Consider the following 16,945-nt stretch of genomic DNA (forward strand, 5'->3'; position numbering starts at 1 on the left):
CATGGTAGTCAGGTTTAGTTCCCACTGACTGGAAAAGGGGAAATGTAACATCATTTTTAAAAACAAAAAGAAAAAAAAATGAAGGCCCAAGGAACTACAGGCTGGTCAGTGTCACCTTGGTGCCTGGCAAGAAGATGGAGCAAACCCTCCTGGAATCTGTGCTAAGGCACATGGAAAATAAAGAGGCAATTGGTGACAGCCAACACAGCCTCATAAAGGGCAAATCATGCCAGACCAATCTGGTGGCTTTCCACAATGGGGTTTACAGCATTGGTGGGTGAAGGAAGAGTGACAGACATCACTTACCTTGACCTGTGTGAAGTATTTGACATTGTCCTGCATGACATCCCTGTCTCTGAACTGGAGAGACATGGATTTGACAGACAGACCACTGGGTGGATAAGGAATTGGGTGGATGGCCACACCCAGAGCTGCAGTCGATGGCTCCATGTCCAAGGGGAGACCAGTGACAAGTGGTGTCCTCAGGGCTCAGTATTGGGAGCAGCACTTTGTTCAACGTCCTTGTCAGTGACAGACATTGGGATCAAGGGCACCCTCAGCAGTTTGCCAATGACACCAGGCTGTGTGGTGCAGTGGACACACTGGAGGGAAGGGATGTCATCCAGAGGGACCTTGGCAGGCTCGAGAGGTGGGACTGTGCAAACCTTGTCATGTTCAACAAGGCCAAGTGCAAGGTCCTGTGTCTGGGTCAGTACAATCACAAAAATACAGGTTGGGCAGTGAAACAACTGAGAGCAGCCCTGAGCAGAAGGACTTGGATGTTTTGGTCAACGAGAAGCCCAACCTGAGCTGGCAATGTGCACTCACATCCCTGAACAACAACTGTGTCCTGGGGTGCATCAAGGCAAGTGTGATCAGCAGGTCATGGAAGGTGATTCTTGCTCTCCACCCTGCTCTTGTGAGAACCTACCTCAAGTACTGCATCCATCAGACCTGCAGGATTGAGTCTAGAGGTTGTGCAGAGCAGCTGTAGATACCCCATCTCTGGAAATGTTAAAGCTTTTCATTCAACCTGGCCTTGGAGCAACCTGGTCTAGTGGAAGATGCTTCTGCCCAGGGCAGGGGAGTTGAAACTAGGTGATCCCCAAATTCCCTGCCAATAGCAACCACTCCATAGTTCTGTGCAATCAGAAAAGAAATAAGGCTCAGAGCAGTACCTTTTTCATGAAAGTCCTAACAGCCTCTGTGCAAACACAGACAGCAGCCCCTCTTCCACCTGACATCCAGTATCACAAACCTTGCTTAGAAAGAGGAGTATTAAGCCTCACAGGTTGTTACAAGTGCAACACTTAATGCATACACTGCTCCTCTTTGGCTTTAAGCAGAAAACAAGAATTAAGCTAATGTGGAAAAACATGACCTGAATGAAAATTTTTTTGAGATAATTCTAAATCTGAATCAGTACTGTTAAACACAAAGTTAATACTGTTTTTAGGGAACTAATTCTTCAAACCTTGCATTCTTCCTCTTTCCCTTAGTATTTCTCAATTCCCATGGGAAACAGCTCATCTCCCAGTCACCAAGCAGACATTCCTCTTGGGAATTGCTCACATTAAAGAAAGTTCACAGGTAAAATTCCATTCAACAGATTTTATTTATTTATCAATTTGGTTTTGCGATTACAACTGCTTCAGTTTTCTTCCACTGAAGACAAGATACAAACTTTTACAGCAACACTTGCAGAGAACATTCTTAAGGTAACAGCTTGATATTTGCACAAGTTGGCTTCAAGAAAAAGCCAGATAACTTGAAGAGTCACTACGATTCAGTGCCTAAAACTGATTTAGGGGCAAGTACAACTACAGATCTATGAGCTACCTTCCACTTCAAAACACAAGGCCAAGAAAAACTGCAAGTTGTTACTTCAGGTTTTTTGCTAGTACACAGCACACATCAGCTGATACTGCATTTCACAAAGGAGTAATTACTTTCAACAGTGAGGCAGCCAAGCACATGGTGAAGATGTATAACCCAGCCTCCCCTTCCCCCAAACAACTAAAAGGGAAACAATTCAAGCCACCACTCTGAACTGTGGAATTACACCTTGCAGGCAAGGCTAATGAGCAAGAGGTGTGTAGTGCAGGCCTTCCAGAACGTGACTAAATTGATACAGCAAAACTTGAGTTTTTCAGATAAGCATTTGTACATGCCAGAGATCCTGGGTTTCCTAAAGTCTTGGAAAATAGCAATTGTTGGCACCACAACAAATTTAGTAACTAAGGCAAGGTATCCCTTCTACCCTTTAAAACAAAATTTGAGGCAAACAAGTAAGCAATTTTAAGGCACTTTAAACATTATTTTTAATTTGCTTTACCAGCATACTTTATCAGCAACCAAAATCAGGATTAGCAAAGCTCATGAATAAGCATTTCAGCAACATTTCACAGAGCAACCTCTTTGTGGCAATGTTTTCCATGCTCTGAAGTGTTCAGAAGGACTTTTCTGCAAGTTTCCCGAAAGAGCCCTTTGAGGCTAGAAGTTGTATACTTAGGTGTAGTTTGCTTTGCTGAGCTGAAGGCAAACTGTCATATTTCAAAAGAGTATTTTGTTCACTTCAAAGCACAGAATACAAGCTCATGGATTTTTTTTTAACAAATAAATGTAGTAAAATAGCTCTTAGATAGGGAAAGGACAGATTTAAGTGATTTCACAATAAGGCCAAGGATATACCATCTAGCTCACATACATACTGTTGCTGAAAACTGGCTGCTCACTGCTGTTTTCATAAACCTGAGCTGATTGTCTTATTTTTGTTTAGAAAACCAAAAGCTAATGAACTCAAAGATACAGTACTGGTGAGTAACCTCTGCACTTTGTAGCAATTTGAGTTTTCTATGCAGCACAATAGAAACAATGCCATTCAAACTAGAAGAACACAAGAAAGCAACACTGTACACCTCAAGTTTCCAACTGAAATGCACTTAATTTGCTTCATAATTCAAGTCCCACTGCCATGACTATTATCTGCTATCAAAGCTATTTTTGTATTGGGTGCCAAATTCCAGTCAAGTCAGAGCTAGTAAGACAGTACTACAGATTATCCCAAAACTGATGATCAGGTGATATCATCAGAAGCTACGCATTATGTGCTACCTCCACTACTTGATTCTATCTCTACTTCCATTTTTCCTGTGGGTTTATTTTCACAGGTGCTCAAGTCAGTCTGTGTTGGAGATGACGTACCTTTGATACTCAGATCACATGGCTGACCCAGCCAAGAGAGGAAAAAAAAAAAACCAAAAAGCTGAACTATTTGGCTGAATAGATTTCCTTAACCAGTTCACTGCATGGTGACACGAACCTGAAGCCAGGAAGGGGAGAAGGGACAGAAAAAAGCTGTAGCCTGTGGTCCCAGGATTACAGCAATCCTGACTAGGATCACATCAGCAGATCCTCTGAATGACCCTTAACTGCTCCCTCAGTAAGCAGACACACAGGAGGGTACGAAAGGAAAACAACAACAACCTTGAAATTAACAACAACAAGCTCCTGAAATTAATTGCAACGAGTTTTAAGAACCGTTTGAATAACAAAAACATCAGGACTTCCCAAATATCAGTATTTCAAGTAGAAATGTGAGCTGCTGCCTTTTTCTACAGGGAGTGAACTGAATTATATCACTGGTTTTATGGTTGGTCTTTGCAGGCCAGAACAAAAGCCAAAGCTTTGGTCTGTGGCTGAACATCGCTGTACCGTACTCCTCACTCTAAAACAAAATCACTAAGGGACAGTTTTTCTAGGGAAAGTTTTTTTTAAACTGGAATGATCAAGTCCAGTTATATTCCTATGTAAAGTAAATACTTAGAAGTTTTATTTATCTTTCATATAGCTGGGACATGCTTACAGCCTACTGAAATTTACTCTTTTAAGGCACTAATATTTATTTCCCCATTAGAGGGATTATTCCTATATCCACCTTCAACATTAATTGGAAATGGCATAGGAATTCTGTTTGGAATGAAGTATTTTATGAGGCAACTTATATTCTTGTGTAAAAAAAAAGGGCTATGCTATTCTGTTAAGACATTATTTAATTCTACATTTTTGTCCATCTTTCTAGCAACACACTGTAAGAGTCATAAGCTACTACAAATGCTATTTCACTCCCTGAAATCAGTCACTAATAATTCACATCTTGATAAAACTGAAGGGATACTGTATCAGATGTTGTTTATATTAGCCTTCAGAATAAGTAATTTTAAGATTGTCTACTGGACAGTGTTGCCACTGAATAAGAATCTCTGAACATCCTACATTTGGCGTATCAAGAAAAGTCCCACACCAGCAGCCACTAAAGGAAAATAAAACAGCCATTAGAACCCATGCAGCATATTGCAAGTAATCCTGTTGAAGAGATTCATATCACTTCTTGCCAAGTATAATGTTGCAAAAATATTCATTTGAAGTCTTCTTTTAGAGATTTAAAGGATATTATGAATTGCTGTCTTCCACGAGCAACAGAAAATATTTTGGTTCAGTGAACTACAGGTGTTGGGCTACTAGTCCATTACCAAGGGGCAGGTCCTAAAGCGTGTGGTAATTTCGGTCTTTAGATCTGCAGAATTTGTACAGAAAGAAAATAACAGCCTGCAGACCCAGAACAAGGACAATTCCACCTATGAAACTCGCAGCATCAAACGTAGATTTGCGTGGAACGGGTACAGGAGCCACAGTAGTAACAGTAGTATTTGAACCTGTTAAACACCAAATTAGAAACTGTAAGTGCACAATGCTCACAACTGTTCTACAGATTTTAGTGCTGGATACCTTGTATTAGGATTACTCAAAAAATCCAAACACCAATAAGAAAACAAAAAATAATCAAAAGTGAAGCCATGCCAGCATCTGAATTTAGATTACTGGTACTGAAATTCTGATTAAATGCTGTTTGTACAGGGCTAGAGCTATTTATAGACAAACTGCTCTGGATCTCAAAACTAAGCAATACCCAGCTGGACTTTATTTGTACTTCAAAAAGCCAAAGCCTTCCTCCTCTACATAGAATATATTATTGATATGCCCACATTCAAGACATATTTCCAGTCTGGAAAACTGGAGCTCCTTGCTCCAGTTTTGTTTTGGGTTTTTTTTGCTTAAATTTAACACAAATTGTTATCTTCCATCTACTGTACTTTACCCCAAGAGTTAGGCTTAAAAACCAGCTGAAGTCACAAATACAAAGCTGGAAATAACAGCCATCTGCTGATGGGTAGTTATAAAGAGCTTTGCTTTGTGAGACTTTTTCATTAAATGGCATACTTAGGACTGACTTGGAAATAAAACACTTCAGCTTATTCCCATCACTGTGGCAAAATTTCATTTAACAAAAACAAAAAACCACAAAACCATCCCATTATTATGCTGCAAAAACAAAGTATGACCTCCCAAAGACAGGGGAGTTAACAAGGGACTTTCAACCACAATATTAAAATCATCCAGCTGATCTCATTTGACCAACGTGTTTCTGACTTTTTATATCTCACCAATTAGCTCTATTTCTCAGGCTTTGTAACCTTGCTACTTGCATACATCACCTTAACAAAATTAGACTTGCCCTTAAGTTAGAAGTGACAACACCAGACACACCAATACTACTTTAATGGTGTCACTTGGTGAGTCTTTCAAGGTAACACTCTGAAAGTGACACTGATTTCTGAGTAATTAACACTTTAATTATGGCAGTTGTAGCATTACCTGCAGCAGTGGTTGTCGTGGTGGCTGAAGTCACGGTAGTTTTAGGCAGAGGAGCATGAGTAGTTGCATTGGTGACGTTGGCTGTTTGAGAGAAGACAGTACATGCACACCATGAACTCCAAAGCAAAGTTTGCAAGCACTGACATTCCTATACAAATGATTTTTCCTGTTTTGCTTTAACAAGGATAACCTTTGCCCTCAGTCTGTATCCCACACGATTTAGGTGGTGAACTGCATGGCATTAAGCCAAGGTTCTGCAACAAGGATTATTTTAAAACTTGCATACTACTGTTACTCAAATACTTCAAGGTTCTCCACAGATCAGTGATTCTTTGTTCAGACAAAATGACTTTTTTTTCAAGCACTCATATAAATGGTGATATTTGAACAATAATCAAGAGAAATGCTTCAAGACAACTGAGAATCTATATCAAGGCAAATGACTTTCATTAAACTTTCATTAGAATCAGTTAGTATTAACTGTACTAAAAAAGTACCTAATCTAATACCTCTAGACAGGAGATACACACTCTTTCTTCTCCTGTCCTCAAAACACTAAGTGTGAATGCCATCACTGGAATAAAACCACTCACCTAAAATGAAACTGTCTCCTAAAAACTTTCATAATCAAGCCAGGTAAGCTGGGTCTCTGACCTCTCCCCCTCCCCTAAAGATTAGTATTACTAAAAATTAATCACTATTCCACTAGGTGTCTGGGACAAGTGTCAACATCTGTGGGTTTACTCAAAGCTAATCACCCTACTATACATCAGGCTGTTCTGAGCCTAATCAAGTACCAACTTGTTACGTCCCACCTCCCTTGATCAGCAAGTTTTTAAAGATTAGGTGACTTTTTAAAAAAGAATTCCACTGTAGAGATGGCAGAGAAATTTTTGGGGAAAAAAAAAAAAGAAACAAAAAAACCCCCAAACTCCTAAGAATTCATAATTAGTGGCAATTACTAATTCAACTGCCGCTGAGCCAATTTTTAACATAGAAAATGCTTCCTGCCAACATAACTAAGAGTTTTCTAAAATCCACTTCTTCCAAACCTTGGAACCTGTTATGCATTCTGCACATCAGATTTTTAGTAGCCAAGCTACTACAGTGAACTTTGGAAGAAGCCCCTGTCTTTCCTGTTATTCACCAGTTGCTAGTTTCCTACCATTCTGAGTTCAGTGCTTCTGTATTACCTATAGGAGTATGAGGTGTGGTGGCAGAAGTGGCTGTGGTAGCATTGGAAGACGCCGTGGTCACATTGGAAGATGCTGTGGTGGCATTGGAAGACGCCGTGGTGGCATTGGTGGGTGTTACAGTGACATTGGCAGTAGGTGTTACAGTGACATTGGCCGTAGTAACACTGGTAGGAGGAGAAACTGTGGTAGCTATGAAAAAATAAAGTTACATTAGAGACGGTATTGAACTGAAAAACAACCCAACAAAAACAACATCAGCAGGCATAGCTTTAGGAATTTCATACAGCACTGAGTTCTGCTGTAGTTTGAGTTTGAAATTACAAAGCTTTTGAATCCACCATACTAACATCAAAATTTGCATGAGTGAATATGTGAAAAATCTTGTCACAGGCAGCCCAATCAAGCCAGTGTTCAACTGGCAACTCAAGATTCCTCAAAGCAAACCAGAGTGAGAAGAACCCTACTGTCCAAGCAGAAAGAGTGCATGCTTTACACAGGAGAGCACTAGGTACAGAGCACTGCTTCTCACTGTGACTGAGACTGAACCTGAGCTTTAGGTAAAGCAGCCAGCTATAAATACAGTAGAAAGCAATCAAAGTATGGGAAATAAAGACAAGAACCTGGAAAAATACATGTACACTTGCATAAAAAGGGGAACAGAAAAAAAAGTCAATCTATTTGTATTTTGATCACAGCAGAAGCCAGCAATCTAACCAGTCCAGCTGCTTTTTTACGTCAATCTCAGGTCAAACATTGTTACCTTAAAAACACAACAACACATCCACTAACTGGATCAAGTAAGAGCTTCTCATCATCTACAGCTTTACCACATTAGTTTTAATTGAGACTTACTCATACAGCCATCATACTCAGCAAACCCACATACAACCCACAACTCCTTCTGTTGCATGCTCTCCAGCACATTTCACATCATATCCACCCACTCCAGGCACCTAGGGGTGACCTTTCACTTTTCTCCATGAAAGGAATGCTGCTATCCACAGATCTCTGGCAGGCAGAATGCTCATTTACCTCTCAAATAACAACTACAAGTACATTAACTAACTTCAGTATACTGACAATCTGAAGTAAGCCTGAATCCACACTGCATTTGTCTTGGTTGTGGCTCTACTATCAGGGCAGAAAGGCTGGAACATTTCCTTTCACATAAGAAGATATGAAAAGAACTTTGTGGGTTTGCATCAGTGAGGTGCGCAAGAGCTGCCCCATTCCCTTCAGGAAGGCAGCACTCAAAGCACTTCAAAAGCTTTTTGTGACTGTTTCTCGATAACAGATTTCAGGGGGGGAAAAAAATCAGTCAATTATGATGGATGTGCATCTGAGGAATGATCACAGCACACACAACGGCCTCTGACAAGTGAATAACCTTCACTTTTGTAGATTCCTCATTGGTATGTGGAAAATTTAGCACAGCCCATCTGTTAAGACAGGAAGACAGTTGGTAGAGCCAACTTATACCAGGTACACTAGGACTTCTAATTTAGTTTCAAGAACAGCCTTCCCAGGCTAACATGGGGAACGATCAGATTTTCAAGAGTAAAGGATGAGGAGATGTTTTTATCAATGAGCTGTTAACTTCAGAATGTGTGGCAGGGTCTCAGACGTTGTCCCAGTGACACCTCCTGCTGGGAAAGGCTCTGTGGGGTCTTTTAAATGGGATAACAGCAAGTTCCCCAACTCTCCCCATGAGCAGACGCCTGCTCTTCACTGAAGGAAAAAAAAAAAAAAAAAAGACTCTGATACCACGAACTCAGCTTTTCAGCTTAGCCAAGATGACGTTTGCTCCCAAGATAAACCCGCTGTACTGGCTCTCGCACAGGGTAAATTCGGATACTCCCCTTACACTGGAGGAGGAAACCAGGAGCCACGGGAGGGGTCTGTCCTGCCGGCCCAACAGTGCCCTCTCCCGTCGCAGCGGAGCGATTTTGTTACAGCAACGTTGTGCTAACCCCGGCGGAGCAGTCCCGAGCAGCCCGGGCTGCCGCTCCCGCAGGGTGTCCCGCATCCCGCCGGCGGGGCAGGGCTGCGGGAGATCCCTACGGGCTGCGGGAGACCCCTCCGGGCTGCGGGGAGACCCCTCCGGGCTGCGGGGAGACCCCTCCGGGCTGCGGGGACGTTGACCGGGCAGCGTCACCCTCGGCTGCAGCCACGGAACGCGGCCAGGGAACACAGAAGCGCCACCAGACAACTTTTTGTTTTGTCTTTTTTGTTGCCGTCCCCGTGTTTTGGGGCTCGCGTCACATTTCGCGGCTCTCGGCCCCGCAAACACTTTGGCAAACAGCCCACAGGGCCCGAGCTGTGGGCAAACCCGCGGGACGAGTAACGGGGCTCACACCGGGATGAGGAACACGCGGCAGCAGGGCCAGAACCACACGGCTGCGCCAAGACACCCCCGCTCCCTGACCCGTTCCGAAGGTGCGCGAAAAAGCCGCGCACGGTTCCCTGGCACCGGCTCCCTCCTCCAAGGGGGGATAACACAGAATAACGGGTCCCAGACCGGCTCAAAAGCTCGGCGGGCTGCGGTCGCGGCGCCCAGGAAGCGGCGGCGGCGGCCGAGCGAGTGCCGGGGGAGCGCAGGGCGGCTCCCGGCGGGTCCCGGAGCTCCGCGGCGCTCCCGTCTCCAGAGGGTCCGGCAGCAGGCGCGGACCGACGGACAGCCCCGCCAGGCTCGGGGCGCGGAGCCCGCCTCGCTGCCCACAGCGCCGGGCGCGGGGCGGGGCTGCCCCGTCAGCAGCTCCCGAGGAAAGGAGGGGGGAGGGCGCGGATCACTCACTGTTCGTCGCCGTTTCGATCGCGGCCAGCCCGCAGAGGCAGCACGCCACGGAAAGGACGGCGAGCGGGAACGTAAATGTCGTAAGTGTCCGGCCCATGGTGGCGATGCGGTGAAACGAGGGGGCTGCAGCTCCCGCTCCTGCTCCTGCTCGCACTTCCCTTCCCTGCCCCACTCCGCTCCCGCTACCGCCGCGCGCCGCCGCCCCGCGCCGCCTCACGTCACGGGAGCGCCCCAAGCTGGCCCCGCCCCCCGCCCGCGGCGGCGCTTTGGTTCCGCCCGGCTTCCTCCTGCTCCCCCCTCCGGCGGGTAATGGAACGGTCCGCGGCGCGGCAGCGCAGCGCTGCTCTCCCACGTGACCCCGCCGCGCCCCCGGGAGGGAGCTTTTCCCGCGCGTCACGTGCCTCTACGTCACAACGGAGGTCCCGCCCCCTCCCCGCTGGGCCCGCTCATTGGCTGTGGGCGAGGCGGGGGGCGGGGCAGAGGCGCGCGGTTTCGCGTTTCCCGCGCGCGGGCGGCGCGGTCGCGTGGTGTCGCTTGCGGGGGGGGGGAGAGAGATGCTCCCACCGGCCCCCACCAGCTGCCGCCCCGTTCCCACGCCACTCGCCTTTTCTACCGTGACAAAACAGTGAATTGTACTTAAATTGTACTTAAGTGGCAGTAAAAATGAATCGCACGCGAGCCGTAGCAGTCTGCGTGCAGCGCGTGCAAAGTGTTGTCCAGCTGTGCTCCCAGCAGCACTAGTGCCATCACACGTGGAAGCTGCAAAGTGTGAGTTTGTGTAGGTCCAGGATGAAATGGTTGCAATATTGGAAGGGAAGTGTGGCTGCGCTGTAGAGAACACCTGGAGAAGGCTCCTTGGTCATCCCACCACTTCTTTTTGTGGCAGTGTCAGGTTTGCAGTTGGACTTGAAGGATGTATCCAACCTAAGTGATTTTAAGAATCAGTGATTCCCCCCAAAACACAGAGCAGAGTTCCCCCTATGCCTATCACATTTTCTCTGTCCTATCATCATCAGTGGACCCTCTGCAAATAAAAGTTTATTTGTGTAAATCTGCCTCAGCATTTTGTGCAGTGCCAATGCAGGTGAATGTTGGGAAACCAAGGCAAACATTCATGTCTGCTTCTATTCAAGGAGAGCTAAGCTAGAGCTATAAAGCAAATTTTATTATGGTCTAGGTCAAAGGACAAATGGAAGAGAAGAGTTATAATCAGGACAATTCCCCCTTGGTTCTCTTAAGTGTGAGCTGGACTTTGGCAGTAAAGAGGGAACTGCCAAATAAATTCCTAGCTTAATCTTCCCATTTTACTTTCCTGAAGGTGTTACCTTGCAAAGAGACTGATAGAAATGGAGAAGTTTTAAGTCAAGCTACCTATTATGGTTACTGTGTTAGCTATGGAGGGACCTGTAGGGCTGCTGGTAATACATAATTTGGGTACAGAGCTTTCTGACAAGGTTCTGTGCTGTCATATATTGTGGTGCTTTCTGCTAGCAGGCAGGATGGCTAGTGCTTTGCCTTCCTGCAAAGAAGCCTCAGGGAGAAAACATAAAAAAGAAAAGTCTGCAAAGAAACAAAAGAGAATCAATTTTGTGATACGAACTGGAACCTTGTAACAGCTGCATTAAAATGACCAAACATGTTCTGTTGTATGTAAATGTCAGTAACATCAGAATTTAGTTCTGAAAAGTGATAAGGAAACAGAAATCGCATGCTGACTTTAGTTATCGCTCATTCTCCATTTTTACTGGAGTGGTAGTGTAAAATAATTTAGTTATTTCTACAGTATGATGAAAGTTTCTGGCCTTTTAATAAGAAATACTTTTCACATGGATTATTAAAATATGATATTTCTGTTCTGCTTTGAATAGACAGCATAAGTTGAGAAGCAGCATAAGTAAAAATTGCGATGTAACCAAAATTGCAGGGGGCATGGAATAAGGGCGTTTTCTATGGATTCCACTCATCCCTCCTGGCCATACCTGCAGAGATTCTTATGTCCTTCTGGGACAAGGGTCTTCTGCTTGGATCAGGGCTTGATTCAGAGGGTCTATTGAGATTTCACTAGACACGTGGTATTATTGGAACTCAGGTTTTCTTTTTTGCAGGTCTTGTGGGCTATAATGTTAAGTGTATCTTCAGCAGTTATCAGTGTTTTATGAGGGATTGCAGTGGCAGTTCTGTTGATGTGCTGGACACATGAAGTGTAATGATTACTGCAATCTACATTTCATCAGGAGTGCATATTAAAAATCTCTTTTGTGAAAGTAATAGGACAGTTAAGTTAAATAAGATAAAAGACAAGACTCTAATCAGCGTTTATGTGTATGGAAAAAGTGGGAGAAAATGAAGTACATTAAAAAATAGAACTAAGACTACCAGCAAGGGCAAGAACATCTCCACAAGCAGGTGAAAACATGTTTATCATTCTGGGGGCTGGTGGGAATCCAGGGAAAAGATAAATGCGGTTTGTCTGTTTTTTCTTATAGTCAGCATCTTGGGACTTTGTTGCAGCATACAGTCAGCAGGATCATGGGTTGTTGTTGTTGGATTTAAAACACCACATTCATCACTGGATTCAGGTCTCATGGCACTGTTATATACTTAGTGGTTAGTAAGGCATTCACCTCTGTTTTGAATCTATAAGGAATTCCAAGCACTGCATTACTGGAAAATTATGTAAAATCCTTGACAAAATGGGCAAAACCTAAGAGTCTGCAGATGCCCATTTTAGGGAAGCACATTTGAAACATAGCAAATACCCAGGATTTGGAGCAGATTGTGTTGTATCAATTGGTGCTTGGCAAGATGTGATAATGGATTGAAGAAATTCCACAGGAGTATACAGCAGTTTGGGATGACAGCAGTAAATGAAAAACAAAATGTAGTAGATAAACTGAAGGGAATATATCTTTCCTTCGTTTTGTAAACATTGGTTCTCATTTCCATACTGTCATTTCAAGTGCATGGAAAGAGAAGTGCATGTGAAATGTAAATACGTGGTGGGTGTTTTAGCAGGGGAAACACAGCATCCAAGGAGGTTTTGAGGTCTTTGTTACAATTACATAATGATGCATTATTGTATCCTGGTGCCATTCACCAGAGTGGTGAAGTGTTCAGAAATAATGCATTGACTCCTGTGCCCAGAGTTTTGTAACCTTTGTTTGTCCTTGCATCCTGAGGCAGGTATGGCAGTAAATCCCGCTTAGGGGTGTGTCCAGCCAGGGCTGGATATGGCCCTGGGCACATCCAGGGGGGTGCATGTCGTGCTGCATGACATCAGGGGTGTATTTAAGGTGTCTGTCCCCAGCAGGAATTCTGGATGAGGACAGTGGCACCTGCACTGTACCAGCTGCTTGCCTGAGGCAGGCAAGGTGGAGCTGTGTTTGATACACAAGAATTCTCTGTTACAGGCACTCAGCCCCACCAGGTGGGGTGGAAAGGCTGCTTTTAACATAAGTAACTAATAAAATAATAGAGTGGTTAGTGATAATAAAAGAATGTTAAAAATATTTTCTTAACTCTTTTAGAGATAGAGATACAGGCTGATGCTTTTAGCCTAAGGCAAACCAGAGACATGTCATGAGAAGAAGAATAGAAGGCAACAGGTATGGGTAAGATGGAGTGGAAAGAATAAACTTTTCACCTGTGCAGCTGTAGCCAACCAGAGAATGAGGACAGGCTGATTTAGGTGACCAAAGGAAAATAAGGCTAATGTTTAGATGGAGTTCTTGCAACAGTACATCCATTTTTACTGAATTTTTAATGTGCATTTTTTAGTTGGTGATAGTGTAATACAGTGGTGGGCTTTGGCCTGTGTCAGGGCAGGATCATATTCCCTAGGAGTTTAGATGTGTCCTCAAGGCTGGCTGATAAAAATGCCTTGGTCAACCTGGGAGTTTTTCAAGTGAAGGAACTTCAGGAGAGTCTCCACAACTTTTTCTCGGTAGATGTTTTTGTTCTGAGGCTCTTGCATCTGGCCCCTACCTGTGCTCTTGCTGTGCCCTGATAGCCTGGACCAGTGCTTCTTCCCATACAGCAACTGAGGTACAGGCACAATTGAGCTCTGTTGGTCTGGCCACCCATTACTGCCTCTTAACATCCTAAATCTTATCAGAATTACAGTATCAAAATGTTTTCTATGAAGTTTGTTAAGTCATTCCACTTAGGCATTTTCTTTGTGCAATAGCTGTACTACATCATTCTGATCCATTTGATGTGCTGCATAGTTGATATTATCAATAAAGTTTTTTCAAAACCAGTCCCTCTGAGTACCTTTTTTTCCTCCCTGGAACTGGTAGTCAGAAAATTCCCCAGAATTTTTTGTCTGACCTATAGATGGGGGTCACTAATCCACTTCACAGTGAATTAGTGAGGGGTATCCCAAGCAAAAAAGTACATGAAGGGCAGTAGCAGAGAGCTGTAGCTATGATAGTCTAAAGAGGAAGGTGAGGCTGGTCTGTAGGAAGGTAAAATATGTTGTCAGAGGTCTGTCTGATACCATGAGAATGAACATATACTTCAGAGATCCCAGGGCTTCCCCAGATCCGTGTGGAGTACCTACACAGCTGAGGAGCCACACTAACAATTTCTGCTGGCTTTAGCAGCCCTCCTGGATCAGATTCAGAAACCCTCTGCCCTCAGATTAGGTAAAATACCTTGTAGATAATGACTTTGGCCTCCAACTTTTGTCTCATCGGTGCTTGAATTAGTAGGGGGAATGATTGGAGCTGACTGTCTGTGCTGTATTAACACAATGTCCTTGTGCTTTTAACACATACACCTGTGTAAAGAAAACTGGTGTGTAGTCTGAGGGCTTCTTTCATCACTTTTCATTTAAAGCAGTGTCTAGGAGAGTGTTTTGCTGGAGTAAGAAGCTCATAAACTTAAAAGAAAACCCAATAAAGCACAACTTGAAAGATACTAGTTTTTCTTACAGCGCTGACACATTGGATAAATGAAACACTGTGTAATCTGGTAAGATAATAGTTTTCTCAGAATGCATGTTGCTGCCAGCTGTTCGTTGTAGAAGGGAGTTTTTTAATATGGTTGCTGGGAAGGGAACTTCTCCAAACCCAGCAGCTGACAATGAAAGTCTTTACCTCCCCATTTTCCAACTGCCCCTGAATTTCCTGACTTTGTGGAGACCCTATGGCTTGCCTCTGGACTTGCATGTCCTCTGGATGCTTGTGTGTGCTATTCCTCTGGTATGGCACTCTGAGAGGCAGCACTGTATTCATAGTGACTTGACCAGAGATGTAAGTTGTAGCAGAAAATATGTCATGAAACATCATTTTGGATTAAGATGAATATTTCATTTCTGCTTCATTGTTCATAGCCTTGGACTCCCACTTGCGGGCACTGGGGAACCAGGCTTGAAAGACACACTTGTTTCTTTAGGTGACCTCTTAATACTGGATGAAAGATTTTACCATGCTTTTTTCTGGCAGTGTCCTGCCATGACCAATGCAAATACAGTAATTATGGCTTGCCTGAAGAATTGTTATGCCTGAAATTCAAGATATTTCCTGGTTGTACCCTTCTCTTCTCGTTATAACTTTTTTCATGTGGTGTAACTTCAGCCAGTTGTCCCCTGCCCAGTTCCCATGCATTGTTGTCCTAGATCCTGTCTGTATGACATCCAGATGGACATCCAGCCATCATCCTTGTCACCAGGTCCGTGACTTTTGGCACAGCATCAGCTTTCTGGTACTTGATGTGATGAGGCATTTGCCTGCCCTCAGAGTCCCTGAACGTTGCCCACTGCCAGAGAATGAGTTTCTGGGCTTTGACATCTGCTCAGATCAGGTCATTTGGACTCAAATCACATGCTGTGTTCTGCTTTGATCTCTTGTGGAACACTGAGAGACTGGGGTGGCAGCCACAGAGCAGACCTGTCATGGGTGACCAAACCAACAGCAAATAAAAAATCAATTAACTGGCCTCCTAACATTGTCCTTGATAGTCTTCAGAACTAAAATTGCTTTCCCGACTTTAAACATCTGAGTATAATTTAAAATCCTTGCAAGAAATAAGAGCCACTAACCTCTGTCTCAATACTGAGTATGCAAAACCATATAATTTCATAGCAGTAGTCTCTGTTACTTACAAAAAGTAACTTGTCAGGAAATGGGGGGTTTTATGAAGAAAATATCACAGTCTATTTTAATATTTAACCCAGAACTATGAAGTGAAAAAAATTACTCTCAAGGCAGATTGATTTGGAATGTTCCTACAGAAGATTTAATTCCTATATAACAGTCTGTGTATAGATTGCAGAATGCTTTAGAAAATGGAAGGATGAAATGTGTTACAGGCTTCTTAGCTAGCTGCAGATATACAAAAGTATTTTAGTTTAAATAATCTTGTTTTGCATCATCGCTAAAGAAGAACCTAAATTCCCTTGCTAAAATTAACACGATCTTCATCCTCAGAGCCTCTGGAGATCACTCTGGGCCTATGCCCTCTTCAGGCATTCAGTTAAACATTTGCTGATTTTCTAAATTTGTTCCCTTTTATCAAGTAAACTTAAGGTCATTACTTTTCATGAAATCTGTGGACTTAAGCTCGGACAAAATCAGGTCTCTCCAAATACTTCCCTAATTCAGCCTTCCCCATCTTACCCTGGTGCTGTTCTGTGAGATTTAGGAGCTCATGCAGTGAGCCCAGGAGCAAAGGGCACTCACTCAGCACAGCACTCTTGGCAGAGCTGGGAGTAGGGGTGGGAGAGCTGCACTCTGTTGGTGTCTGGGTTGCCCTGGCACAGCAGGGCTGGTTTAGCCTTGTGTTTGCATCCCAGCTCTTTCCTTTGAACCTCCAGTGCACTCGGTTATGGCCTCTCCTTCCAGCCTGCATTTTGATCTTTGACACACCTTCTCCCCTGGAGCCATCCATGCACCAGCTCTGCACAGTGTGTCAGAGAGATCTTGCATGCAAGAAATCACTGACACTGGCAGTCATTTTGGATTCTGTATTTACATCCAAACACAACCTTAACAGTATTGCAATAACTTTATAAACAATATTTTCCTCTGTTTCAGTAACAGTCACTTTCCTTTTAATTGAGACCATCTGCTATAAAGAGTTACTTAAATCTTCTGCCTGCTTTAGCATTTCCTGGTTTTAGCCTCATGCAGCCAACCCGATTTCAAGGACATTACTTTTAGTTTATAGTAGTCAGAGCAGGATCAAATATTTGGCCTTCATGAGGCCACAGTCCTACAAACGTATTTTTTCTTCTTTT

General features: G+C 43.8%; 1 protein-coding gene across 1 annotated transcript; it reads right to left on the reverse strand.

Moving 5' to 3' along the window:
* Window positions 1-1,596: 1,596 nt before the first annotated feature.
* CD164 (CD164 molecule) lies at window positions 1,597-9,933 on the reverse strand. Its single transcript, XM_054629093.2, has 4 exons — window positions 9,706-9,933; window positions 6,909-7,100; window positions 5,716-5,796; window positions 1,597-4,715 (listed from the first exon to the last, which is right to left on the reverse strand). Exons 1-4 carry the CDS (start codon window positions 9,800-9,802, stop codon window positions 4,546-4,548), a joined length of 540 nt encoding a protein of 179 aa, XP_054485068.1. The 5' UTR covers window positions 9,803-9,933; the 3' UTR covers window positions 1,597-4,545.
* Window positions 9,934-16,945: the final 7,012 nt, after the last annotated feature.

This window comes from Agelaius phoeniceus, chromosome 3 (assembly GCF_051311805.1).
Source record: "Agelaius phoeniceus isolate bAgePho1 chromosome 3, bAgePho1.hap1, whole genome shotgun sequence".
In the NCBI taxonomy this organism is placed as follows: Eukaryota; Metazoa; Chordata; class Aves; order Passeriformes; family Icteridae; genus Agelaius; species Agelaius phoeniceus.